The 27,528-nt window shown below is 42.0% G+C and overlaps 1 protein-coding gene across 1 annotated transcript in view; it reads left to right on the forward strand.

Annotated features, from left to right (window-relative positions):
- nsmfb (NMDA receptor synaptonuclear signaling and neuronal migration factor b) overlaps nt 1-27,528 on the forward strand; it is a 145,311-nt gene that overhangs the window by 16,906 nt on the left and 100,877 nt on the right. The window contains exons 2-5 of the mRNA XM_055161716.1: nt 12,511-12,572; nt 15,276-15,631; nt 17,871-18,243; nt 20,704-20,776. Of these exons, the coding sequence (XP_055017691.1) occupies nt 12,511-12,572; nt 15,276-15,631; nt 17,871-18,243; nt 20,704-20,776 (864 nt within the window). The remainder of the gene's footprint in view (nt 1-12,510; nt 12,573-15,275; nt 15,632-17,870; nt 18,244-20,703; nt 20,777-27,528) is intronic.

Here is a 27,528-nt window from a genome sequence, read left to right on the forward strand (position 1 = left end):
TGACACGGGGAGACTAGACATGGACCGGACTGGAAGACTGAGGATAGGAGAAAAAAAAAAAAAAAACAGCCCCCAAACCATGTTCCTGTTGGGGAATAATATGGGACCAGCACACACACACACAAAAAAAAACACCTCTGCGACATCAACACAGTCAAAACACAGTACAAACATTACAACTAGACTTGCAACTGGGGAGGATGGGGGTGGAGTTAACCCAACAGTAACAAGCAGCCTTCTGGGTCCTCCAGCCACTTGGGTGCTGGATTCAACAGACCCGCCCTGGTTGAATGGGTACAAAGCTCCGGAGGCAAAGAGGAGGGAACAGAATGCTTGTTTTTAAGGTATGGTTGAGTTTTAAAACACCTGTAATTGAATAAATGTAAAACAGAGCTGTTTATTGTCATACTGTGGAACATTCAAGCCAGAGCAATGACATATCCATAGAAACAAGCAGGTGGCAGATCCTCAAAAAGTTATATAGTGCACCTTTAGTAAAATAAACTAGTCATCTTACTTTTGCTTTAGAAAAGTGGGGTGCCCAGTTGGAGCTGACGTTGCTTTAAACCTCGCCACAACAAAGAGTTGGCCCCTCTTTTGGATAGTTGCATATCAAGTCATCGTTCAGAGTTTATGTTTGTTTTGTTTTTTACATATCAAAATGACTACACAGTGTTGTTGATACCTATGCACATCACCGATTAAGAAAATTAAAATTGGAGAACAAAGTAAGCAGGGGGTTTGAACCAGCCTGTTTCGTCAGCCAGTTTCACTTCATCGAAACCGTTGCAGCATTTGGATTTGTTTGCCCGACGGTAGGTGGGTACTTTTTTTATTTAACCAGTCGCTGCTATTTGGTCGTGATGTATGTAATGCGTCAGTGGTGTCCAAGTAACTGCCGGCACAACAGCAAACAAAACAGAGAGTGAACATGTCTGTCAACGATCATTGTGGTTTCTGCGAGATGAACTTGTGAATTAAAGGTGCAATAAAAAATGCAAAGTTTGTATTTGACAAAGGAAGTCCAAAGGAGGATAGTGCATGCAGTCTGCTGTCGCAACTCGAGTTAGTTTGGCTCTTCGCTGATTGGCCAGTGCGCGGTCTATAACTTCCGGGGTTCTTGCAAACCTTCTAGTGTATTCCGATTCCTGACCTAGTCGCTGGAGAGAAATGAAATTGAGAGGAGGCACTAGGTAGCGCCAGTCTGGCTAGAGTTAAACGGCAATATGGCTAAAAAAGACTGCTCAAATATTTACAAATCACTCCAAATGCAACTTTTGGATGAGCAAATATGAGGGGAAACAACTATAAGAGGCTAAAATCTCTAAAAAAGTTTATTTTTATAGGTCCGTTTTAAGACAATCGACATTTTTCCTTGTCTTTTCCATTGCATATATGGATTAGTTGGGGCCTTGGCAGTGGTCTATGCTCTCAACTTTTTTCTCCCAACTACCCCACCTTTTTAAACAGTATGATTTTCTATCATCATAGCTACCCAATGTACCCCTCAGTCCTCCATCTTTCCTCCTTACCTTATTATCTCATATCTTTCTTTTTGCTCTCCTCCCTGCCTCCTTTCGTCTATTTCGGTCTTATAAACACATCTCCTGTCAGTGGCTCCCTCTCCCCTCTCGTCTCCCTCTCCTCTTCCTCCCCCTACACTTGTGTCACATGCCAGAAAACATGCCATCCACGCGAAAAAAAAAAAAAAAATCCCAAAGCATAAAGTGTAGCTAGCGGCATCCATCGCACGAACAGACCGCTTCAGATCTATATTTAATCCGCTCAAATCTCCCAAACATTAGTGGGAGCTGTGCGGTGTGGATGGTGCAGAGAGGGGCCAGTCAGAGTTCAAACAGGAGGTAATACTCACAGGAAGGGGTCTTGGAAACATACGAAACTAAACGGGTTCAGATGGAAAAAGTTTGGGAAAGCTACATTTTGAATAACTACAATGAACAAATCGCAAAGTCTGCAATTTTTGAAGTACTATAAAACAAAATAACCAGTTTTACTCTGCTTAAAGATACTATATTATTGTTATAATGTTGTAATTAGGGATGGGCATTCGATTAAATTTTCTTAATCGATCGTCGGGAGAATTAACGATCGATTATCGATTAATCATTAACGTTTTTTATATTAAAATTATCGTCATTATTATTACTATCTGCACTACTAATCTGCAGAAATAAATTCAACTTTACGACATATAAACATAACGACTCTAGAGCCACATCAGCCCATTTGACATTATAATGTGTTTAATGCAGCTTTGCGCAACTCTCACAGAAACGAAACTTAAAACCGCATGGCTCATTTGCATGAAGGAAAAAAAACAGCTCTTGTACACTGATGTGGCACGACTCTGTGGAATACAGTGTGACCATATTTGCGTTTGTCAAAACCAGGACACCGTACGGGGGGTGGGGACTCGTCATCGACATTGAGCTACTTTCACCTGACAAAGCTTTATCCCACTGGACACCGAAACATTGCTGCTTTGTTCACTGTGCACATGGACTCACATTTGTCCTGACCGCAATGGAAAGCGTAGAATTTCTTGTACAAGTCATCGTTAAATACGCATTTGTGCTTCGGCACGTTGCAGGCTGACCGACTGTTTGTGTTTGCTCTCTCATTCTGAGTGCAGAGAGACACATGTGCGGACCCCTGTTTGGTCACGCTACGCACAGCAACCAATATTTGGTTTGTTGATTAAAATGAACGTAATCGATGAAATTTTTAATGATCAATTATCGATTAATTTACTAATCATGCCCATCCCTAGTTGTTATCTGGTCAAAAACATACCTGGAGTTTAGTTTTGTTTCATTCACACATGCTTGACTGATCGTAGAGTACATATCCTCTTTTCCACATTGTGATGTCATGAAGTTGTAGTTTTCAAGTTAGCCTTTTAGCTTTAGTTCCATTGAGATAGGCAATTCCTGGGTTAAACTGATCCAAATGATTCTAGTGAAGGTATATGGAGTTTAAAAAGACAGTGGAGCACTTCCTGTATTACCACATGACATCACAAGGTGTTTTCAGTTTGAGAGAAGGACTCAGGCTAAATATACAGGGTCAGAAAATGGTGTAATATGGGCCCTTTAAACGTTTCTAAAGATTTTTTTATAGTTTTTTTCTGTTTCTATTTAACCCTTTATCGCCCGGTGTCTCTTATTTGTTACACACCCAATTAGGCAGCAGTACATCCAGTCTGGTAAAGTTATTCCATGAATTTAGTTTTGAAGTTGTTAATTGGATCCTGTGAATTTGGTGTGAGTGGGAGCTACATGAAGCCTGTTGAAAAAAGCAAAACTTCAAATTAGCAAAATGTAAAAACACAATAAATGGGTGTAAATTCTTAAGTATAAAAATATGCAGCAGTTTTTCATAAGCCCCCATATATAACTTCATAAAATCAAGTTAATTGAAGTAAATAGTACTGGTTGTATTAGATTTGCAGTGTTGGGAAAGTTAGTTTTAAAAAAGTAGTGTTTGCTTGTTACTCATTACTTCTTTAAAAAGTAATACCTTACTTTACTTAGTTACCCTTAATGGAAATTAACTTTGTACGTTACTCGTTACTTTTTGGCGGTAAACTCCATCTAAGGCTAAATACCAGTGTGAGATGGTACATTGATCCCGGAGTCAACATAGGATTTTGACTCCCCTCACTTTTTTCTTTGTAGTCACTTATATGATCATTGTTTCGCATGTAATTTACTTTTATTATATATTGCTACATATTCACAAACTTTTAAGGTATTTTAATAAATGTTTTGATGGATAACGACTTGGTATTTTGTGTAAATATAACGTATTGTTAAAATTGCATATACATAGCAATCATGTCACTTTTTATATTGTAGTTTACATTGTTATGGTTTTTAGTTTGCTATGTTCAGATAATCCTTCATCATAATGTCAGTTTAGGCAATGGTTTGTAAGGATAATGACCTTGAATTTAGTCATGTTGTGTTATAATAAACATGTTGGGGGGTCAGATTACTATAGTAGTAGGATTTTGACCTCCTTTATATATAATTGATCATTGTCAATATTCAACTAACATTACTTCTTACTTTAAAGCATAATAACTATAATAAACATATTGGGGGGGGTCAGATTACTATAGCCATAGGTATCCCCTGTTTAATTACTCTATTGATTACCCCTGTTTATTTTAACAAGATTCCAAATCATTATACATCACTTTGATTACCTAACTCATTAATAACTCTCATTTTCAGTAAAATATGTGTTTAAATAACTAATTTTTAACATTCAAAAGTTATAATAGACATAAAAAATGCATCTGAGTTTTTCAAAAAACACTTTTAAATCTGTCAATGTTTTAATTTGCAGATATAGTATTAATATTCAAAGTGTCTGTATGTAATTCATGTTTTTTTTATTAATAAAATATAGATTTTCATAGAGGGGTCAATATTCTATGGGGGGTCAACACACCATAATAGGATTCTGACCCCGGGGACAAAATACTATATAGTATGTTGACCCCAGGGTCATCTCACTCCAGGGTCAAAATCCTATAACACACCGGCATGAGACCGATAGTCGACAAGAACCGTAAGACTTTGAAAAGGGAGAAGTAAACGGGTGGGGTCTTCGCAGTCTGCCTGGGGGATTCAACTCGACGGGCGAGGGACGGCTGCTCGGTGCGGGAGGATCCCCTTGAAGGACCTCTCCCTGGGTTGGCCAGGAAATGCTCGAGGCATGCTTTGCAGCTCCTCCCACCAGGACCTCGCCACTTGCCGGAGCCGTGGCTGCCCGCTGTGCCCTCTTCCCCAGGGCGGGGACTAGTCCGTGCACACAGAAAATGTGTGTTTTATCCAAATGAAAAAGGAACTATGTTTTGTTACCACATTTTCAGGAGTAAAACGTTAAACTATTTTTACCTGGAAAAAAAAAAAAGTACTTACGTTATTTTAACGCTTTACGTTGTAACATGTTACTTTGTACTTTGTAACGTGTTACACCCAACACTGTAAATCAGTTACCAGATTTAAAGGACCCATATTATGCTTTTTTCTGATCTGTTCTAATGTAGTTTCCTCATCACAAACAGACCTGGAGTTGTGTTTGTTTCATTCACATGTTTAACACACAAACCCTGCATGTTTAGGCTTCGAGTTCTTCTCTTAAACGGAAAACTGTTCCACCTTGTGATGTCATGTCGTAATACAGAACATGCTCCACTGTGTTTTCAAACTCCACACACCTTCACCAGAATCATCTGGATCATTGCAGCCCTGGAATTGCTAACCTCTGCTGAACTAATAGTAAATACTAATACTTCATGACATCACAAGGTGGAACAGAGTATTTGGAGGTTTGGAGATGCAGACAGACTAATAATAAAGATTTACTCAAACACGTGTGAATGAAACAAAACACAACTCTCGTCTGTTTTTGAGACGGTAACAACATTATAACATGACTAAAAGATCACAAGACTAATTTCTGTGTAATATAGGAGCTTTACCTTTCCCTGTTATGTCATTACATCCAACTAAATCCGAGAAAACCCACAGTATCTTTACTTTTAATACACTGTGCAGTTTTACATAGGCGTGCGGCGTTGTGTTTTTCTATTGCGTCTTCCATCTCACGCAGATCGTTTGACTGTCTCACCAGCGGCAGTTATTATTACCTCGCCTTATATCTCTGCTACATTGTCCTGTATCTAATCTCATCTCCCCCTCTCTCTGCAGATCAAGTGGAGCGAGATGTTTTCCTCCTCTCCTCCTCCACTCTTCCCTCCCTCCCTCCCTCTTTCCCTCCCTCGCTCACGCACAGAGTCTACGGTGGATGGGGGTTTGGGGGGTTGGGTGGGTTCGAGTTCACGGGGCGAGCTGCACGTGCCGACTCATATTTAATTACTCTGAGTGTTGTGGCGTGTGCGAGATGAGAGGAGCGAGGGAGGAGGAGGAGGAGGAGGAGGAGAGGAGGCATATGTAGGCTAAAGCAAAAACAGAGCTATTCCATTTCTCCGCAGTCCCCTTGAGGGAGCGAAAGAGAGAGTGGAGAAGAAAGAAGTGGATGGAGAGATGGCGGGAGAGAGGAAGGGGGGAGGGGACGAGAGGGACGAGGGGGAGAGAGAGAGAGAGAGAGGGAGGAGGAAGAGAGATGTTGAAAGAGAGGGAGAGAAGAGGGGTGAGAGAAAATGGGGCAGAGATGAGGGAGAAAGAGGAGGATGAGAAGGAAGAGATGTTGAAAGAGAGGGTGAGAGAGGGATGAGAAGAAAGAAGAGAGATGTTGAAAGAGGGGTGAGAGAAAGCGAGCCGGAGATGAGGGAGAGAAAGGAGGAGAAGGAAGAGAGATATTGAAAGAGAGGGATGAAAGAAAGTGAGGAGGAGATGAGGAGGGAGGAGAGGAGAAGGAAAAGAGATGGTGAGAGTGGGATGAAAAAAGTGGGGAGGGGATGAGAGGGAGAACGAGAGAGGAGGAGCAGCAGGAGGAGGAGAAAGGAGAGAGAGGGTGAAGGAAAAAGAGCGAGAGAGGGGAAGGGAGAAAGGAGTTGAGAGTGAGAGCCAGAAAAAGATAGAAGGGTAGAAAAAAGGTGAGAGGGGGAAAGAAGTATAGAGACAGGCAGAGAAGGGGAGAGGGTTTGTGTGAGAGAAAGAGAAAAGTAGAAAGAGATAGACAGAGCAGAGATAGTGGAAAAGGAAGAGAGAGAGGAAGAGAAGAGAGAAAGAAGGCTACAAGGAAAAAGAGAGAAAATAAAAGCAGAATTATAGACCCGAGAGTGAGAGAGAGAAAGGAAGACAAGAGAAAGCAAGAGAGACGAAGAGAGAAAAGTAGAATTATAGCCCAGAGAGTGAGAGAAATGGAGATAATAGACGGATATAAAAAGGAAGAACAGAGAAAGCGAGAGAGAGGAAGAGAGGTAGATGGAAAAAAAGACCGTGTATGTTTTCCCTATAGGCTGAGGCCCCTGTTGTTTCTATAGAATATGTAATGGGAGTGCGTAGGAGTGTCAGCAGGTTAACTCAGGCTCAGTATAAAACTACACATTTCCAACTGAGAAAAAAGCACAGGATTGAACCATTGTTGCTATGGAGATGTTGTTTCTTTGCTGGGAATGTTTCACAGTGTGGCTTTAAACCAGATAATGTGCATTTAGTCAACTACAGGTGTTTTTATAGCTCAAAAATTCCCACTGTGACAGATCTGATCAGTAACTTGGCCTAGTCTTTGTCTCCACTGACAGATAGATAAGCGTAATGCAATACTGTGGAACATTCCAGGCAAAGCAAAATAAGCCAGTTTCCTTGGAGACTTGCAGGTGACGGACCAAAAAAGCGACGCGGTGCACCTGTAATTTAGATCTGTACAAACATGTTCTGAAATGCTGGTGGAAGAAGTCCTCAGTTTTGGTACTTAAAGGTCCACTGTGTAACTGCTTGTCTCCATGGAGATGTTATTGCTTTTTGTGGAATGTTTCATGGTATGGCATTAAACTAGATTGGATCGCGGCAAATTTTTCTGTCCAAACCCGGCGAAAATAATGAGAAGACTTTATTCCTCACTTCTCGTAAAGTGGTAAATTTAAAGTGCAGCATCTCATCCACATTATCCATAGAAATTGTTGTCTGTAAATAATGACATCCAGTCCATAAAACATCGCTGTAATCCAGTTTGAGGCGTTATTTAAAAATAAAAATGCGAAAGTAGTTCACGTGTATCTGTTTACATTCACACAGCACACAGGATCGAGGTGAAGTTACAGATTAGTCCAATGAGATTCATTTGGTCTTCCGATATTTTATGTTATTAGGTTCTTTTTTCAGACCTAGAGTTTTGTTTCGTACATGACAGTTTGGACTGCTCACATGCGGTCTTCCTCAGAGTGGTCACGTGATGTTGCTGTGACGTGTCTGGTCAGATGATTTATACAGGTTTTGGTGCTGTCTTCCTACCGGTGGAGGCAGGACGACAGCGCCATCTGCAGTCCCACTTTCTCAGGACAATATCCCAGGTGTGTGAGAGTAAAAAAGCCCCCTCGTCCCGGTTTATAGTCCTGTAGGCACGTTTCCGTATTTCGATTGCCTCTTTAATCCAGCGACGGTGTTTGTTTTCCTCTGTCCCAGTTCACGAAAAAAGGAACATAGAACAGAAAGCAAGAAGGAAACAGCGAAGGCGTGCACACGAGCAACAAAACACAAAGCAGAACAGGAACAACTCAAATCTGCCATTTCTGACCATTGTAAAAGAGAGAACCACATTATGGACTGGGATGGAACAAACATCATTGGGACAGAGGAAAACAAACACCGTCGCTGGATTAAAGAGGCAATCGGAATACGGAAACATGCCTGCAGGACTATAAACCGGGACAAGGGGGCTTTTTGACTCTCACACACCTGGGATACTGTCCTGAGGAAGTCGGACTGTAGATGGCGCTGTCGTCCTGCCTCCACCGGTAGGAAGACAGCACCAAAACCTGTTTAAATCAGCTGACCGGACATGTCACAGCAACATCACGTGACCACTCTGAGGAAGACTGATAGTGAGCAGTCCAAACTGTCAGATATGAAACAAAACTCTAGGTCTGAAAAAAGAACCTAATAACATAAGTTACAGATTATCCTGTGTACTTTATCTCCAATCTTTTATGCTTTAAAAATCACATATCTGAAGTATTGCCCCACATTTTCCAACACAGTTTTGACTTGTATCTAAACTAGAAATACAGTGCTCCGATCTTTGAACACTTAAGACTCTCAAAGTGAGTTTTACTGTAGACAGGAAACAGCTGGCACGCTGATGTGTCCGAGTCCAACTCGAGCCCGAACATATGCTCACTTTTGCTCAAAAATACAATAATTCCTTCTGTGCTCAGGGGCAACTCTCCACAGATCTGACCTGTAATGTAGGGTAGTGGTGTAACCTACTTGTCTCCATCGTGATAAATAGGTTAGGAATATTCTAGACAATGCAGTAACCTTTCCATGGAGACAAGCAGTTGATGGTAGCCTAATTCATCAGCCAGTTTCACTTTGTGGAAACCGTCTGACCTCGCAGCGTTAGAATTTGTTCGCTTAACGGTAGGCAGGTACTTTTTTTATTTAACCAATCGCTGCTATTTGGTCGTGACGTTTGTAATGCTCCAAATCCCGTAGGAAGAAGGGCAATAACGTCTTTCCCCTTGATAAAATTCAGCAAACATTCTCTTTGTTCTGGCTTTAAATCCTCGATTTCAGGAATCATTGCCAACACAGAATGTCTGTCTTCGTCTACATCCATCTCGACCGCTTTGTTTGCTGTTCCACAAAATGGACCATGACGGGCGCTTGAGTTTGACGTCATGACTTCACAGCTCTTCGCTGATTGGCCAGTGTGCGGTCTACAACTTCCGGAGTTCTTACAAACCGTCTAGTGTTTTCCAATTTCTGACCTAGTCGCTAGAAAGAATTTAAATTGAGTGGAGGTACTAGGTGGCACCAGCCTGATTAAGTTGACGAACCCTCCACCAGAAATGTGTAACTTTTCTGGTTTATTTCACATTTATTGAATGTGATTTTCAACATTATTTCCTAGTACTTTCTTTTATATTACTTGTTCTGATACAGGTCAAGATCATTCCGAAAAGGTTCATTTCTGGCCTGAGTTTGCCTTTTTTTAGTATCAGTACCTGCTCCAAAGAGTATCTTCTTTAAATATCAGTTAATATCAGATTTTTGATACTTTTGGCAACCCTAGTGGGAGATACGTATCGAATCATGTGTTATAAACCTGTGAAAATGCTTCTCTTTTCTCAAACGCCAAAAGCCGACGGTCCCTATAGAACGCACAGAGCTGAAATGTGTTTTGGAGCTCATTGAATTTATTGTTATATCAAATCTCCATCTTGAGTTTAGATTTCTCAGCACATCCATAACTTTCCTCCCAGTCCCGAGGCTTTTCTGATGGAGAATTGTGTTTTTTTTTATATTCACCCCCTGCATTCATAGCTTTTGTAATCTCAGACAGAAATATAGTATGAAAAATGACCAGACACGGACCGTCCTGGATTTATTAATCACGGTTGTCTTTGTTCATTTCAAAGATCTGTTCAAAAGATGTCATTTTATATTTTATAACCCAGACAATTCATTTTATTAAAAAACTATCAGAGGATTGAGGATTTAAAAACATTCTTACTGATAGCGGCTTCGTTTGGTTTTATTTTGATGGCGTTGCCTGCTTGTTGCCATGGAGATGGGTACATTTAATCAATCAATCCATATAATGCCATCTATCCCAGAAGGGCAATTTAAGACCATGGTAGTTAAAATGACCAAACAAGACCATTTTGATAAGAAATAAAAAAAATTTGGGATGAACTGATGTGTAATACTCGTGTTCGATATCAGCGCCGATATTAAAAACTTTGCTGGATCAGATATCGGCTTCCAAATATCGCTTCAGTTGCTATTCCGGTTGTGCTTTTAAAATTACGTAATGAGAGTATTTACTCTTTGTAACTGGTCCAGAAAGTCTCAGAATGTTTGATTTTTGACATTTGGATCAGTTTTGTTTTATTTTAGTTTTGTTTAAAGGGAATAAATGCTGTTTTTAGTCTCTGCACTCGTGTAGGTTGATATCGGGGATTTAAAGATACAGTATCGAAATCGGTTTGGATGTAACAATCACTGAAATATCTTGATTTTGTTTCGTCAGAAGTCTCACAATAATATCATCGGCCATCACAATATATCAGATTACAAATCTCTTCTTAAATTAATAGTTATGGTGATTCTGATGTCTTTCTTTGTGATTTTAATGTCTTTTTTATTGTGTAAAGTACTTTGAATTACTTTGTTTGAATAGTGCTATACAAATAAACTTGCCTCGCCTCGCCAAGGTGCAGCAATAGCAGAAAAATGGAAAAACTACATAGACCATGATCCTTTGTGATGTCAGTGCAGACTACATGAAGAAATAACTATTATTATGCACTTTTAAATTCTTCATATTCAAACAGTACGAAAGACTTTCAAAGCTTTTCCGAGGCTTTTGAAAGGAAAAAGTAACATATTCACATTTTTGTGAATCTCAATAAATATCAGACATTGAGATGCATATTGTGAAAATACCGTGTTTCCGCACTATAAGCCTCTAACCCCATCAAAAAAAGACTGTGCACCCCACAATCCAGAGCACCCTATACACAAATCCACTTGGGTGTCCCAGCCCAGCACGACTTCTGTAAACTACAAAGCCACACCACCTGCAGAACACGAAAACACACACGGAGCAGACAGCGACCACACAGCGAAAAACACCCACAGCCACACTCATCACTCCACACGGACGAGGAACGGAACGAAGGAACAAACCGAAAAAGCGAGTGTAATGTACCACTTCTAGACACAACTGAACAACTGAGTCACTGCGAACACGCCGACAATCCGTTGGTCCCAGACAGCACCCTCCCTACACGCCACAACTGAACAAAGCCCAGAGTCACCGTGAACTCGCCAAACAAAGTCCCACTGACCCATCCAACTGTTGTGTTTCTTTTAAAGTCCATTGCGGTTTATTTGTGAAAAAAGTTTGAAAATTGACCATTCTATGACAGTGCGTCTTATAATCCAGAGCACCTAATAGTGTGGAAAATACGGTACTGTAGACAGGAAATAGCTGACGCACTGATGTGTCCGAGTCCAACTCAAGCCCGAACACATTACGAGTGTTTCTATTGCTCCAAAATACAATAATTCCTTCTGTGCTCTGGGGTGACTCTCCATAGATCTGACCTGTAATGTAGGGTAGTGGTGTAACCTGCTTGCATCCATCATGATAAATAGGTTAGGAATATTCTAGACAATGCAATAATATTTGCATGGAGACAAGCAGTTGACGATAGCTTGATTTATCAGCCGGTTTCACCTTGTGGAAACCGTCTGACCTTGCAGCGTCAAAATGTGTTTTGTTGTGTTTCGTTTTAAGTCCAGTTCGGTTTATTTGTGAAAAAAGTTCAAAAATAGACCATTCTATGACAGTGCGCCTTATAATCCAGAGCACCCTGTAGCGTGGAAAATACGGTAAGTCAAAAAGTCGGCCCGATCTCAAAAACAATCGCACGAGTGAAAAATTGGCTCAAAAAAGGGCCAAAAACCGCACAGTGACATCGAAGACACGATTAGAGTCCCGTTCCCCGTGGAAAACTTTGTCAGGTTGTGAAGACGCTTGCTGCTGAATCCACAGATTTATCACATGCCGGTGTTGGTGACGACACACCAGAAGTCGTCATCCACATGTTTCCAAACGCCTTCCAGGGAAGCGTGAATATAGGGCCTAGAATAATATTAATGGTCACCGGAGACATGCACCGTTATAATAAGTCCATGACAAATGTTTTTATTAGTCTGCTTCTTCTTATGTTCATTTGAAAGTGTAAAAAAAAATATATAGAAAGAAAATTTTGATCTGATTTGGTTGTAGACATTGCATGACTTGTTTGACTTTTTATTTTGTGTTTTGTCTCCACAGAGCAGCCAGAGCCTTCAGCGAATACCTGTCCACCTCCAGCCCCGAGAACCACAACGGAGCACGTGAGAGCCTTTACATGACTTTACTTTGTGGGGTTTGTGGTTCAAATCCCACTCAGTGCTCTGTCCTTGGATGAAACAATGTCACTTTTTCGTGTGGGGTCCGTCACCCGCATGTTTCTACGATTTGTCATTGCTCTGCCTGGAATGTTTCACAGTATGGCATTAAACCTTTCTATCTTCATGGAAACCAAACCAGACCAAGTTACAGGTCAGATCCTTGGAGAGGCGACCCCGATCACAGTCAGAATGCCTGTTTTTCTAGATATTTTTGACCTCTTAAACTTCTTGTAATTGAATAAATGTAACATGGAGCTGTTTAATGTCATACTGTGGAACATTCTAGCAAACAAACAAGCAGGTGACGGACCCCACAACTAAAGGTTACACAATGGAGCTTTAAGTTTCATTTAGACAGTTCATAAATATAGTTCATTTAAATATTGGCTTGAGATTTGATGGTAGTGTGATCCAAATAGCTGCTGGGGTGTCTTTCCAACAAAATTCTAAATCATTTATGGTCAGCAAGAATAACATCCCTTATCCTTTTTACCCACAATGCCCTCTGGTCTGGCAGTCATTTGCGCGACTGGCAGCTCTCTCTCAGCTCCACTCTGCTGGACCTCACATCTGCTCGGGTCCTTTTTTCTGTCTCAGCTCGTTTATTTTCATCACTTCTCTCATCCCTCCCTAACTTTCAGAGTATTCACCACAATGGGTTTATAATCTCTTTTTACAACTTTCAGAGCTTTTTCAGAGCAGAGTTTTGCCTTGATCCCAAATGTTGCTGTCCTGTGTAAAATGAAAGAAATTAGATACACTTTAAATTAGGACTCGGTGATATAGGAAAAAAAGACTCACATTTTTTCTCCATATTAATATTGATCTTCTTCCGTCTGATTAATAAAATAGACGTGGACTTCAGGCTTAAAGAACAGGACGTCAGGGTCACCACAGTTTTTATTTCATGTTTATATGAAAATTTCTCCAGAATAATTGTTCCTACCAAGTTTGGACTGAGTTTGTACAATACAGTGGTCCCTCGTTTATCGCGGGTTCACGTTCTGAAAATAACCTGTGATAGGTGAAATCCACAATGTAGTCAACTTTATATTTTACAAGGATTATATCTGTTTTAAGGCTGTAAAACTCCTCACCACACACTTTATACACTTTTCTCACACAGGGCATTTTTGTCCAATTGAAATGTAAACACTTGGAAAAAAAAATCTCACAAGATCATTTTTCTCTTGTGTTCACAATCTTGTGGCACTTTTGTCTCACGAAATCTTGTGGCACAAGATCTTGTACTTAGCTGAAACACATTTTTAAACCAGCCAGACATCTGTGTCAAGTGTACGTATGGCAGGATATTTTTTTAGCTTTTAAAATTTTACTTCCTGATTGGAAATTATGACATCACACTAGGGAAGTGTTACTTGGCAACTAGAGATGGACATGATTAGTCGACTAATCAATAATTGATCATTAAGAATTTCATTGATCACGTTCATTTTTAATCGACAAACCGAATGTAGGTTGCTGTGCGTAGAGACTAGGCTGCGTCTGACACAAACACTGGAGTTGTGCCTCACAGTCCCATGTTTGGGTTCTGGCTCCTTGGAGACACTGTACCACTCAGTGAGTGTGTTTACAGCACATCCGTGTCCCGGGTATGATCGGGTTTTTTGAGTACCCTGGTTTCGTCATGGTGCATGTATACGCAGTATCCCGGTTACTGCAACATAAAGAGCTGCGCTAAACCTGCACACGTCTGATCTCTGAAAACCTGAACCATCTCCAACGCGACACACACACAGAACACACTCACCATCATCATCATCAACATCCCTCTGTCACAGAGTTGTGTCCTGTCCTTTAGTCCAACAGAAGCTGAACAACATCAGCGCTGTTTTTTTTTTTTTTTGCTTAGTAAACAAAGTTAAAGTTGACTTTTTTATGCAGATTAGTAATAGTAGTAATAATGATGATCATTTTAATATAAAAACGTTAATGATTATGATGATGATCTCCCGACAATCAATTAAGAAAATTTAATCGAATGCCCATCCCTATTAGCAACCATGTTTTACACTGAGCCAGAACTGCTTTTAATGTACCCAGAAGTTATTATTTGACAAATTAAGTTAAAGCAAATCATGAAGCAAATTACCTTCACTTTTCACTTTACATATTTTTCTACTTTTCTTCACAAATTGCCTCTTGATTGGTGTTAAACAATCATTTCTATTTACGACAGGTATTATTCTACCAAATTAAAGGTCCACTGTGTAACTTTTCTGCTAGAGGTGCTAGTTACTTGTCTCCATGGAGATGTTATTGCTTTACTTCCAATATTTTAAAGTCTTCTCCAAAGAAACAAGTAGGAAACGCCACCAGGCCAATTTACAGGTGAGATCTGTGAAGAGGTGACCCCACTCAGTCAGAATGTCTATTTTTAAAGATGTTTGTAGCAATAAAAACACCCATTATCAACTAAATTCATCTTATATAGCATCTCAGTGATTAACAGACCTTCAACCAAAAAAGTTACGTAATACAGCTTTAAGTCAAAATGAGATAATCGCAAAACCTGCCATGCACACTCTAAATGACTAAATTCTGTCTTATTTTGTGTAAACACATAAACATAGTAATTGACCTAGATATTTTGTCCTCATATTCTTGTTTTCTGTGTCTATGCAGATCACCTTCTGGCTGACACCTTCACCGTCCCAGATTACGAGTCTCCAACCATCACCCGCTTACATAACAACAATCTGCCTCCTCAGAACCATTGTCTACCCAAACCCAACCACAGCACCCAGCCCCAGAGAAGCACCCAACAGAACCAGGCACCCGTGGGACCCTCCAAACGCCGACTGTCCACCGAGCACAGCATTTCATCAGAGGATCAGACGGTAGCACCCGCCTCCAGAGAGAAGCCTTCGCGCGTGTACACCATCACCCGAGAAGGAAGCATGACTCTGGGAGGACGGGGCAGTGAGGAGAGCCTGGAGCTGGAGGTGCTCAAGACGTCAAGGGAGCAGTCTCAGGCCCAGGTAAGAATTTTAGGATAGGATAGTTTTATCAAGATACTGGTGTAATATATGACAAAATAGGAGAGAATAGATCAATGTTTCTCAGACTGTGGCCTTGAGTGGTACACCGGGACCTTCAGCAGTTTGAGGGTCTGTTTACCGGAGAACGCTTGCAGGTAAAAACGACAAAATATTTTATCGGAAGTGCCTTTTGTTTAGACGGTGACGGTGTATTTGGGGCTTAAAAATGCAAAAACCTGAAACCACCCTCCAGAGTGGAAGATGCAAATCTTTGGTCAGATCTGCTCACGTTGTGTACGCGTTTATGTCACATACATAGAGTACACAGAAACAAACATTCCGGATCATTTCCATGCATCAGACCTTCAAGTTGCTCTGGCAGCTCTAATAAACTTACAGGAGACATCCCAACAAGTGGACAGAATCTGCAGAGATACTATTAGTGAACAGAGAAGGATCTGCAATCACCTCTGTCAAATTCTGGATGCACCAGTTGGTTACAGGCGAGTCAGACGGATATGGACGAGACCTGGAGAACCAGTCGATGGTGGGACAACTCTGTGGAAGGAGTAGCTGATGAAAATACGTATAGTGGAAATTTGCGTATGTCCAAAGATGCCCTTGTTGCTTTAAGTACATGCATACACAATCGAATTCCACACACTTTTGGGTTACCGTATGCACGCAGATTTCCTCCTGAAAGCGCTCGTCTAAACACGGAATAAAAAGTGAAGACACAACGCCACTTTTGCATCTTCTGTTCAGACTGTCATATAAATGTAGCTTAGTGTTAGTTTAATTTAGAGACAGATCTTAATATTTTGTCCCATTTTTCTTTCTTTCTTTTTTTTTTTTTTTTTTTTAATACAGCACTTTTTCACCTTCAAGGCTCTCAAAGTGCTTTTACAACAAGCAACCACTCATCCATTCACACACTGGGGGCGAGGTGGGTTAAGTGTCTTGCCTAATGACACAACAACAGTATTCATCTGTGGGAGCTAGAACCACACCAGTCAACCTGTGGATCAGTGGATTGGACCACTCAATGTTTATGCCGAGAGCAGGATTCGAACTGCCAACCTCCGGATCAGTGGACAAACGCTTTACCAACTGAGCTACTGTGATTATTTGTGCTTATTCAGGTCATTATTTAAAACTATAGTATCTATTTGGTCCCGTTTTTTTAACATGTTTATGCCTATTTTCGTGATATTTTCTGAGTTTAGATCTGGCGGCTCTCGGAAAAACAAAATTTTATCTTTAATGATACTGAAAAGTTTGAGAACAACTTACACAGAATATAAATAGGAGTGGACCAAGAACACTGCCTTGGGGGACATTTCCTGATCCACATTACCTTTTATTTGCAAATCATATTTTGGCCGTGTAATTAGCTGTAATTAAAAAGCGGGTCACACTGAAGGCAATGGGAACATATCAGCAGAATTAATTGACTTCTGAATTAAATTTTGGTGAATGGTTTCAGGGGAAAACATTTGTAATATTAGTTAGCTCTCCATTAAAACAGCAAGCCACATCCTCCTTAGACTTAGACTTAGACAGACTTTATTGGAAAAACAAGGGAAAATAGTTGGACACATTAGCTCACACATCACAATATAATATAATCAAAAAGAGTAAAACAATTAAATTAAAGTATTTGGTAGTAATGCTTAAATAATAAGTGTCAACAAAAAATAGCAAGAGACTGGTGTCAGATAAGGCATAATTATATAAATGTATATGTACAAGTAAGTAAAAAGCAGACATATAGTAATATAAATTACAATATAAGTTACAGGCCAGATCTGTGGAGAGGTGACCCCGCTCACAGTCAGAATGCCTGTTTTTCTAGGTATTTTTGAGCTCTAAAACCACCTGTAATTGAAAAAATGTAGTAGAGCTGTTTAATCGATGTGTTATTCGTTCATTCATTTTTCAGAATAAAACCAAAAACGAAAAAAAAATTGTCTCCCATAACCAAAATGAAAAAATGCATAACAATTTGTTTTTTTTAGTTTCCGTGCTGCATATGGACTGATCCAGGACTAATCGTTGTCTTATTTTTGGTTTTATTTTGAAAAACAAATGAACGAATGATACTCGGATTCTGTTTAATGTCATACTTTGGAACATTCCAAGCAGAGCAATGACATATCCATAGAAACAAACAGGTGACGGATCCCCAACCAAAAAGTTACACAGTGCACCTTTAACGTTGTGCTCTCCCCACTCCCAGGCTCCTGTCGCCCCCAACACATCCTGCACCAGCCAGCCTTCTCGCAGCACCAGCACCCATCACAGGAGCAGCCATCACCGGAGCAACCATCACCACGGTAACCAGCATCAAAGCGGCGGCGGCGGCGGTGGCGGTGGCCCCTCCTCCTCCCAGCCTCTGAAGAGTTCGGGCAGCGCCAGTAACATCCGGGACTGGGGGCTCCGGAGGGGGGGCTCTCGAGAGGAGTACACGCCCGACTGCGTGGCCTGTATCCGGGCCCCGTGTCAGAGCCAGAGGTCCCTGGATCTGGACATCCCGCCGCGGGACGGAGGGAAGCCACGCAAGAAACTGGAGAGGATGTACAGCGAAGATAGAGCGCTGTCGGAAGACAGGGGTAAGGAAATGTGGAATAAATTTACATTGCAAATATTTATTTATTTGTTTGTTTTAATTTAAAGAGCCCATGTTACCCTATTTTCTGATCTATGTTTTAATGTTGTTTCCTCATCGCAAACAGACCTGGAGTTGTGTTTTGTTTCATTCACACGTTTAGCACACACACCCTGTATATGTAGATTAAGTTCTTCTCATCCTACACTTTGTTCCACCTTGCGATGTCATGGGGTAATACAGGAAGTGCTCCACTGTGTTTTTAAACCCCATATACTCTCACTAAATTCATTTGGATGATTTTAGGCCTGGAAAAGCCAATCTCTGCTAAACAAAGGGTAAAACATACCCTTCATGACATCACAAGGTGGAACAGAGCATTGCAAATAGGCTTAGGGAATGTGCAATTAAAACCGCACATAGGGAGTGTGAAATTATTAATAGAATACAAGAATGCAAAGGGCTTGCCTGTAAAGAATGTTTTAAAGGTCCTGTTGGTGCGTCACTCGTGGTCATACTTGGTCTCATATCTATTTTTGTTCTATGGTGTTTGTTTATGTGGTGCTTTATGTTGTGTTGTCCTGTTTTTTTGATAAAGCATGTTACCCCCGGTCCCAAGACAAATTTCTCCCATGGGAGATAATAAAAGGATTATCTTATTTAAAGAGTTTAGAAATGTAGACAGACTTGTAAGGGTTATTCAAACATGTGTGAATGAAACAAAATACAACTCCAGGTCTGTTTTTGAAGAGGTAACAACAGAGTAAATTTTGCATACTATCGTACTTTTAAAAAAAATATAAAAAGTCACAATCAAGAAGAAAAAAAGGCGCGCGGTCTGTTCAGGGGTTAGTGCAGGGGTGCTCAATACGTCGATCGCGATCTACTAGTCGATCGCCAAGGTCGTGTGGGTAGATCGCGGTGTCTTAGTACTCATCTCGGACTCGCGTTTGGACTCGGTCTTGTCTCTCACTCAAGGTCTGACACTCAACAAGTGCGATCATATTGCTGTTGGCAATAAACTTGTAGCGGGTGCAGGAGCGTGTGGGGCGTCTCAGTGCAGCCTGTGCGCTCATTTGAAACCCGCGGAGACTCTACGGCACATCACAAACACACACGCTCCCTATGCACGGCTCGTCTGCAACAGCGTGTGCCCTCGTGTACCAGCGTGCATCACAGGGCAGGTTCAACTTCCTAAACATCCTACCTGTCCATCTGCCTCACGTCAGCACGCCGCCCCTCGCCTTTTCACGCTCTCGCTCCTTCCTGCGTACAGCGAACACAAGCCCCTCCCACAGTGCGGCTGATTAGAAGAGCAAGACCAAACGTGAAGCAAAAACGAGTCTAAATTTGTGTTCCAATGTTGGCACAAAGCAGGTCTACAGCATAGAGCGGATCTACAGAACAGACCTACTGCCACATTTGGCTGAAGTTTGTCTAACAAAAGTGCACAAATGCATCTGTGTTTGTCACGATGTGCGTTTGGTTTGGTAAACGTGCAGAGGCTGGTAAATATCACTGCAAAACCAGAAAAGAATGCAACTCCAGTTTGGAACTTTAAAAAACAGGTTTAAAAATCTTCCTTCACTTTTTTCACAGTTTTGTGTAAAGTGCCAGAGGAAGTTCTCTTAAAGAAGAGGTTCTCAAACTGTGGGTGAGGGTCCAAAAAAGGGGCACAGAGTGTTTCAGTGCAGTTTGCTTGGCTTTGTATTAGGTAGATCATTTTGACTTGGTCATTTTGTAAGTAGCTCACATGCTGAAAAAGTGTGAGCACCCCTGGTCTAGTGTATTCTGATTCCTGACCTAGTCACTGGATAGAAATGAAGCTGAGCGGAGGCACTAGGTGGCACCAGCCTGGCTAGAAAATTGTAGCCAAAAGGAACAGAATTTCCATGGAAACAAGCAGAAAGAGGCCTCGCTTCAGCCCAGATAAGTCAGGTTGATGGAGATGCGAGGCTGCTCATAATAAGAACACACTTTATTCTGGAAAAAAACTAAAAACACAAATAGTGAATTGTTGAGTATAATCTTACGTACTGCAGCATTAATACGGGGGGTGTGATTTATTTATTGTGTAGTTATTGTAAGTTTGAAAAAATTGTATTATTTTGCTAGCAACTTGCAATGGTAAGATTAATGGAACCAGAGACCAGCAAAGCAATCTAAAATGTTTGTGTTTTCTTTTCTTCTTATTTTTCTGTCTTTACAATTGCAATCTACTGAAATGTATTTGGCTACAGCTGATTGCAGTGTAGGGAATAGGTTGCAGGGATAGATTAGAAACACTCAAATGTAATCTCTTTAATTAAATAAGTAGAATAAACAGAAGTGCCCGCATAAACAAACCCTCTCCCAGTCCTTCATTAAAATGCGTTATTGACTCTTGTATGTAAAAACCCTCTTGTTTCGTTTGTCTCTGTTGTCGTCTTTCTCCCATTGACCCTTTTCATTACTGCCTTTTCAGAGGACGGACCCAACAGCTGGTTTCCCAAAGAGAACATGTTTAGTTTCCAGACCGCCACTACCACCATGCAAGCGTGAGTATGCCCACACGCCCACACGCCCACACGCCCACGCTCTCGTATGCTCGCCCACCCACTCACCTTCTCTCTTATGCCCACCTACTTTCTCTCTTATGTCCACCAGCCCCCCCTCTCTTTTATGCTCACCCACTTTATCTCCTATGCCCACCCACTTTCTCTATTCTGCCCACCTTCTCACCCACTTTCACTCTTATGCCAGCCCACCCATCTGCCCTCTCTCTGATGTCTACCCACCGCCGTCTCTCTTATGCCCGCCCTACCTCTCTCCCTTATGCCCGCCTCCCGCCCTACCTCTCTCCTTATGCCCGCCCACCCTCTCTCCCTTATGCCCGCCCGCCCTACCTCTCTCCCTTATGCCCTCCCGCCCTACCTCTCTCCCTTATGCCCGCCCGCCCTACCTCTCTCCTTATGCCCGCCCTCCCCCTACTCTCTCCCTATGCCGCCTCCCGCCCTACTCTCCCTTATGCCCGCCCTCCCGCCTACCTCTCTCCTTATGCCCGCCCTCTCCGCCCTACCTCTCTCCCTTATGCCCGCCCTCCCGCCCTACCTCTCTCCCTTATGCCCGCCCTACCTCTCTCCCTTATGCCCGCCCTACCTCTCTCCTTATGCCCGCCCCCGCCCTACCTCTCCCTACTCTCCCTTATGCCCGCCCGCCCTCTCCCTACGCCCGCTCTCTCCCTACCTCTCTCCCTTATGCCCGCCCCTCCCGCCCTACCTCTCTCCCTTATGCCCGCCCTCCCGCCTACCTCTCTCCCTTATGCCCGCCTCCCGCGCCTACCTCTCTCCCTTATGCCCGCCTCGCCCGCCCTACCTCTCTCCCTTATGCCCGCCCTACCTCTCTCCTTATGCCCGCCCTACCTCTCTCCCTTTATGCCGCCCTCCCTCCCTACCTCTCTCCCTTATAAGGGAGAGGTAGGGCGAGGGGGCATAAGGAGAGAGGTAGGTGGGCAGGCCTCTCTCCCTTATGCCCGCGCCACCCGCCCGCCCGCTCTACCTCTCTCCCTTATGCCCGCCCGCCCTCCCGCCCTACCTCTCTCGCCTACCTCTCTCCTTATGCCCGCCCGCCCGACCTACCTCTCTCCCTTGTGCCCGCCCCGCCCGCCCTGCCTCTCTCCCTTATGCCCGCCCGCCCGCCCTGCCTCTCTCCCTTATGCCCGCCCGCCCGCCTGCCTCTCTCCCTTATGCCGCCCGCCTGCCCGCCTCTCTCCCTTATGCCCGCCCGCCCTGCCTCTCTCCTTATGCCCGCCCGCCCTACCTCTCTCCCTCTCTCCCTTATGCCCGCCCTTCCTTCCTCTCTCCCTTACGCCCACCCGCCCTCCCTACCTCTCTCCCTTATGCTCACCCGCCCGCTTTCTCTCCTATGCCCAACCACTTTCTCACTTATGCCCACCTAGACACCCACTTTCTGTCTTATGCCCGCCCTCCCTACCTACCTCTCTCTCTTATATCCCGCCCGCCCTACCTACCTCTCTCTTATGCCCACCCGCCTTCTCTCTCCAGCCCACTTATGCCCACCCACCCATCGACTCTCTCTCTTATGCCCACCCACCCTTCGCCCTCTCTCTTACGCCCGCCTACCCGCCCTTCACCCCGTCTCTCTTTCTCTTTCTCTCACAATCCCTTCGCTGGCACCAAAATACACAGGCTTTTTCTGCCAACTGCATTCCCACAAACCAGGACCAGAAATCTTACAACTATCTCACACGTTTCACGTTTGTCAGCTTTGCCAGAAGGAAGAGCAGCCAGTTATGTATTACAAGAAAAACGAAACTGCCAGTTCTCGTTGTCTGCTACTTTGACTACTACAAATAATACGTGTGAGTTGTAGTTAAAGGTGCACTGTGTAACTTTCCTGGTGGAGGGTCCATCACATGCTTTTCTCCATGGAGATGTTATTGCTTTGTCTGGAATGTTTCAGAGTATGGAATTAAACCTTTCCAAGTTACAATTTAGATCCGTGGAGAGGAAACCCCACTCACAGTCAGAATGAAGTCTGTTTTTATAGGTATTTTTGGAGCTGTAAAATCTCCTGTAATTGATTAATTGTAAGGTAGAGCTGTGTAACATTTGGTTAGGTGTCCGTCCTTCTTGTTTATGGATATGTCATTGTTCTGCCTGGAATGTTCCACAGTATGACATTAAACAGCACTAACTTGCATTTATTTCATTCCAAGTATAGTTTTATAGCTCAAAAATACCTTGAAAAACAGGAATTCAGACTGAGAGCGGGGTTTTCTCTCCGCAGATCTGACCTGTAATTTGGTCTGGTTTGGTCTCCAAGGAGGAAAAAAAACAGTTTTAATGCCATACTGTGAAACATTCCAGACAAAGCAATAACATCTCCATGGAGAAAAGTATTTGAAGGACCCTCCATAATGCACCTTTAACGCCAAAGCATCTTGTAAATGTACATGGCTGTCGTTAGTGAAGTTTGACATATTATCAGTCGGGGATAACTCTTGTTGAGACCATTTGGGAAGAGGCAGAACATTTTGTCGAATACTTGAATCTGATTGGGTGAAGTGTTTCAACAGAGTAGGAAAAGAAAAGCGAAAAAAAGAAAAGAGAAAAAAAGGAAAGAAAAGAGTGAGGGCTTGATGCTGCAAGACACAGAGGATACTGATGAGGGACACTTTTGTCCTGAGGACTGCTACTCTCCACAAACTGCACTGACACTAGATCTGATGACACTACCTGTGGAGCTGCACTGAGCCTTTTGTTTGAGATTATTGTGTAGACAAACTTTATTGATACACAACAGAAATTACTTATTATTACACATCATTATATATTATAATAACAAAGAGAAAAAATATAAATGGTAATAATACATTCTAAATAAGTAGAAAAAACTGCAAGACACTGATGTCAACTACTCATTGTGTTTAAATTGCCTCTTTGGGACAAATAAAGGGATACTGACTGACAGATTAATTGAGAAAACTGATCAGTCAAAAACAAATTCATTTTTAGAAATGCACAGATATCTGCCCCATCTATCCCAGTGGTTTCTCTCTTGGATTGGATTATGACAGTTTTGCAAGATTAACAAAAGTAAAAAGAACAAAAACAAAAAACTAGATTGGCTTTATTTAGGCGCTTTTCACTATCTAACCTACATAGACCTAGCCTGAATCATCAGCCGGTTTCACTTCGTGGAAACCATCTGACCTCACAGCATTAGGATTTGTTCGCTCAACGGTAGGCAGGTACTTTTTTTTTTTTAACCAATTGCTGCTATTTGGTTGTGACGTATGTAATGTGCCAAATCCCGTAGGAAGAAGGACAATACCATCTTTCCCCTTGATAAAATTCACCAAACATTCTCTTTGTTCCGGCTTTAAATCCTCGATCCGGTTTTAAATCCTCGATCTCAGGAATCGTATGGCTTCGTCTACATCCATCTCGACCACTTTGTTTGCTGTACCACAAAATGGACCCAGACAGGAGCTTGAGTTTGACGTCATGGCTTCACAGCTCTTCGCTGATTGGCCGGTGCGTGATCTTCAACTTCCAGGGTTCTTGCAAACTGTCTAGTATATTCTGATTTCTGACCTAGTCGCTGGAGAGAAATTGAAATTGAGTGGAGGCACTAGGTGGCACCAGACTGATTGTATATAAACCATCCCAAGCCACAATGCTTCTCTGTCATTGATCTGATCCTTCAGTGGATTCAAGGTGACCACATCAATGGGAGCCTGGCAGGATGGATTTTGCAGGTAGACGCCTCCCTGCTCTGGGTAAAGAAATTAAATCCTCCCCCAAAAACGCTAGTCCCTAAACTGGGAATCATTAAAATCTCCAGCAGTGCAGGAGTTTTAGCAGAGTTGACATTTTCTATAAATAGTAGCTCATAGTGAAAGCAGCCAACCTTAACTTGTCTTCTAAACTTTCTGTTAGAATGTCTCACAATTTAAATCAATGCTGAAATGACTTTTACAAAGGGGGTATTATGCAAATTTGACTTTTTGGAGCTGTCTGCAGAGTTATAATATTGTTCCCTCATTCAAAACATGCCTGAAGTGGTTGCATGTTTAAGTAATTTAGCGATCTCTCCTTATGGTTACTTCTATCGTCTGTGCGCCTCCACCACAGTTTATTCATAAATTTACACAAACAGGATACAAAAAAAATACACTACAACTTGACAAACCTGATACAATGTGCAGTAGTTTCATTATTGTTTTGGGATAGTGCTCTGAAGGGGGAGTGAACAAGGGGAGCGGGGATTCAGAGAGTCAAAAATTAAACTGAAACTAATACATACTAGTCGACAGGAGGGCACAAAGGCGTCTATTGTCCCGGGCCCCAGGGACTTAGGAGCCCAGAATTTGACTCTCTTTGTATTCATTTATATTAAAGGGGGGCCCATGTGAGGTGTCTCGCCCCGGGCCCCCAAATTTCTGTCGACGGGCCTGCATGAATACACTGTTTTTGTCAAATATAGTATTTTCAAAACAATAAAAGTTAAGATGGTGATCTAAATATGTTATGTGTTAACAAGAAATACCCCATAGAAGTGTAAGTAAATCGTAATCACAAACCTTTAATGATCCTGCGTACCCCTTCTTTTTATACTTTTTCTGTGTATTACATAGGGGTGGGCGATATCTCGATATTTTAAATATATCGATATCTTGATATTTTAAATATATATATAACTTGATATGAATTCTGACATATCGTATATATCGATATAATGCTTATATTTAATTTTGATTTTGCCACTTCGCTTGTTTACCTTCTCTCGTCGCCTCCGCGTGCCCCCGCCTCCTTGATTTTGTTCGCTCGTGTCTCATTCACTCCTCACTAGGGATGGGCATTCGATGAAATTTTCTTAATCGATCGTCGGAAGAATTAACGATCAATTATCGATTAATCATTAACGTTTTTATATTAAAATGATCATCATTATTATTACTATCTGCACTACTAATCTGCATAAATAAATTCAACTTTACGACATATAAACCGTAACGACTCTAGAGCCACATCAATCCGTTTTAGATTATAATGTGTTTAATTCAGTTTAGCGCAACTCTCACAGAAACGAAACTTAAAACCGCATCACTAATTTGCGTAAACTCGGCGAAAATAAAACTACAGCTCTTGTGTCGCTGATGCGGTCAGTTTCTGTTGGATTAAAAGACATGACTCAGGTGAATACAGGTTAGTGTGACCAGATTTGTGTTTGTCAAAACCAGGACACCGTACGGGGGGAGGGAGGTGGGGACTCGTCATTGACGTTGCGCGACTCTCACCTGGTAAAGCTTTTTCCCACTGGACACCGAAACATATGTGCTGCTTTGTACACTGTGCACATGGACTCACACTTGTCCCGAACGCAACGGAAAGCGTGGAATTTCTTGTACAAATCATCGTTAAATACACATTTGTGCTTCGGTACGCATTGCAGACTGACCGAATGTTTGTGTTTGCTCGCTCCTTCTGATGCAAAGAGACACATGTACAGACCCCTGTTTGGTCACGCTACACACAGCAACCTACATTCGGTTTGTCGATTAAAATTAACGTAATCGATGAAATTCTTAATGATCAATTAGCGATTAATCGATTAATCATGCCCATCCCTACTCCTCACTATCGCCGTGAATACGGAAAGTTGGTGCCAGTGAAAAGCTTCAAGCACCACAAACCTTTTCCACCATTTAAAGACAAGGCCATCAGCAGCACATCCTCATATTCCACTGAGTCGTGTCCTTTTTCCTGAAAGAAGCTAAACGAGCTGAGCTGCATGAGAAGTGCGCTGTTTATGCAAATGAGCCATGCGCTTAAGTTTCGTTTCTGTAAAATGTAAACACATGTGCGCAAAACTGCATTAAACACATTATTATCTCAAACAGGCTGATGTGACTCTAGAGTCGTTATGCTTTAAATATTGTAAAGTTTAGCAATGTAAAGTTTATTTATGCAGAAGATTTTAATTAATAATCTGTTGCAGTGTCACTTGTACAATAGTGTTTGGAAACGTTGGGTTTGATCTGCAGTGGATTGTGGGAAACCTCACAGCTCCTCACTGCTGGATAATAACATGGATCTATTAAAATAAAGAACATCCTGAGTTTCTTCTGCTAAATGAGCTCATGGTTCTGGTTCTGGTCTGGATAACAGAGTTAATGCAAAGATGAGCTTGTGTTGAGTTCTTTTATTTATGAATTAAAAGAAGGAAATATGTATTATTTCTTTTATTTTACAGTTAAATTATTTATGTAATTAGGGTTTTTGTAATCTTAAATGTTCCTATATGAACTGCCGACCTCTTACGCTTCAATTTAAAAAAAAAAAAAAGACCTTGTGGAATCTGGCAGATTTGTTTTTGCAGTTTTCAGTTTTAGGGGGTTATTTTTTCTTGAACATATATCAAGATATATATCGTATATCGAGATATAGCGAAACATATCGAGATATATTTTTTGATCCATATCGCCCAGCCCAAGTATTACGTCATTTATTTTTCTCGGAGTCTGATCACAAGAAAAGCACGAGTCAGTCAGTCACTTCAGTAGACATCTCCACAGAGTTCAGCTGCCCCCGGACCCCCCTGTGGCTCTCGGTGACTGGATAATTACCACTTATCCGGCACATCTTATAATTATCCCTTTCTAACAGACAAAGACTGTCCTCCTTTCTCTCCTCGATCCCACACCGTGTCATTTTCTCCGTGCATAGGCCAAAATCTACAAGTCTGCCGGCAATCCGTTTCCACTGGAGCGTATTAAGGTCAG

Source organism: Boleophthalmus pectinirostris, unplaced genomic scaffold, assembly GCF_026225935.1.
Source record: "Boleophthalmus pectinirostris isolate CB_2022bp ecotype Guang Dong unplaced genomic scaffold, ASM2622593v1 HiC_scaffold_4, whole genome shotgun sequence".
NCBI classification, from domain to species: Eukaryota; Metazoa; Chordata; class Actinopteri; order Gobiiformes; family Gobiidae; genus Boleophthalmus; species Boleophthalmus pectinirostris.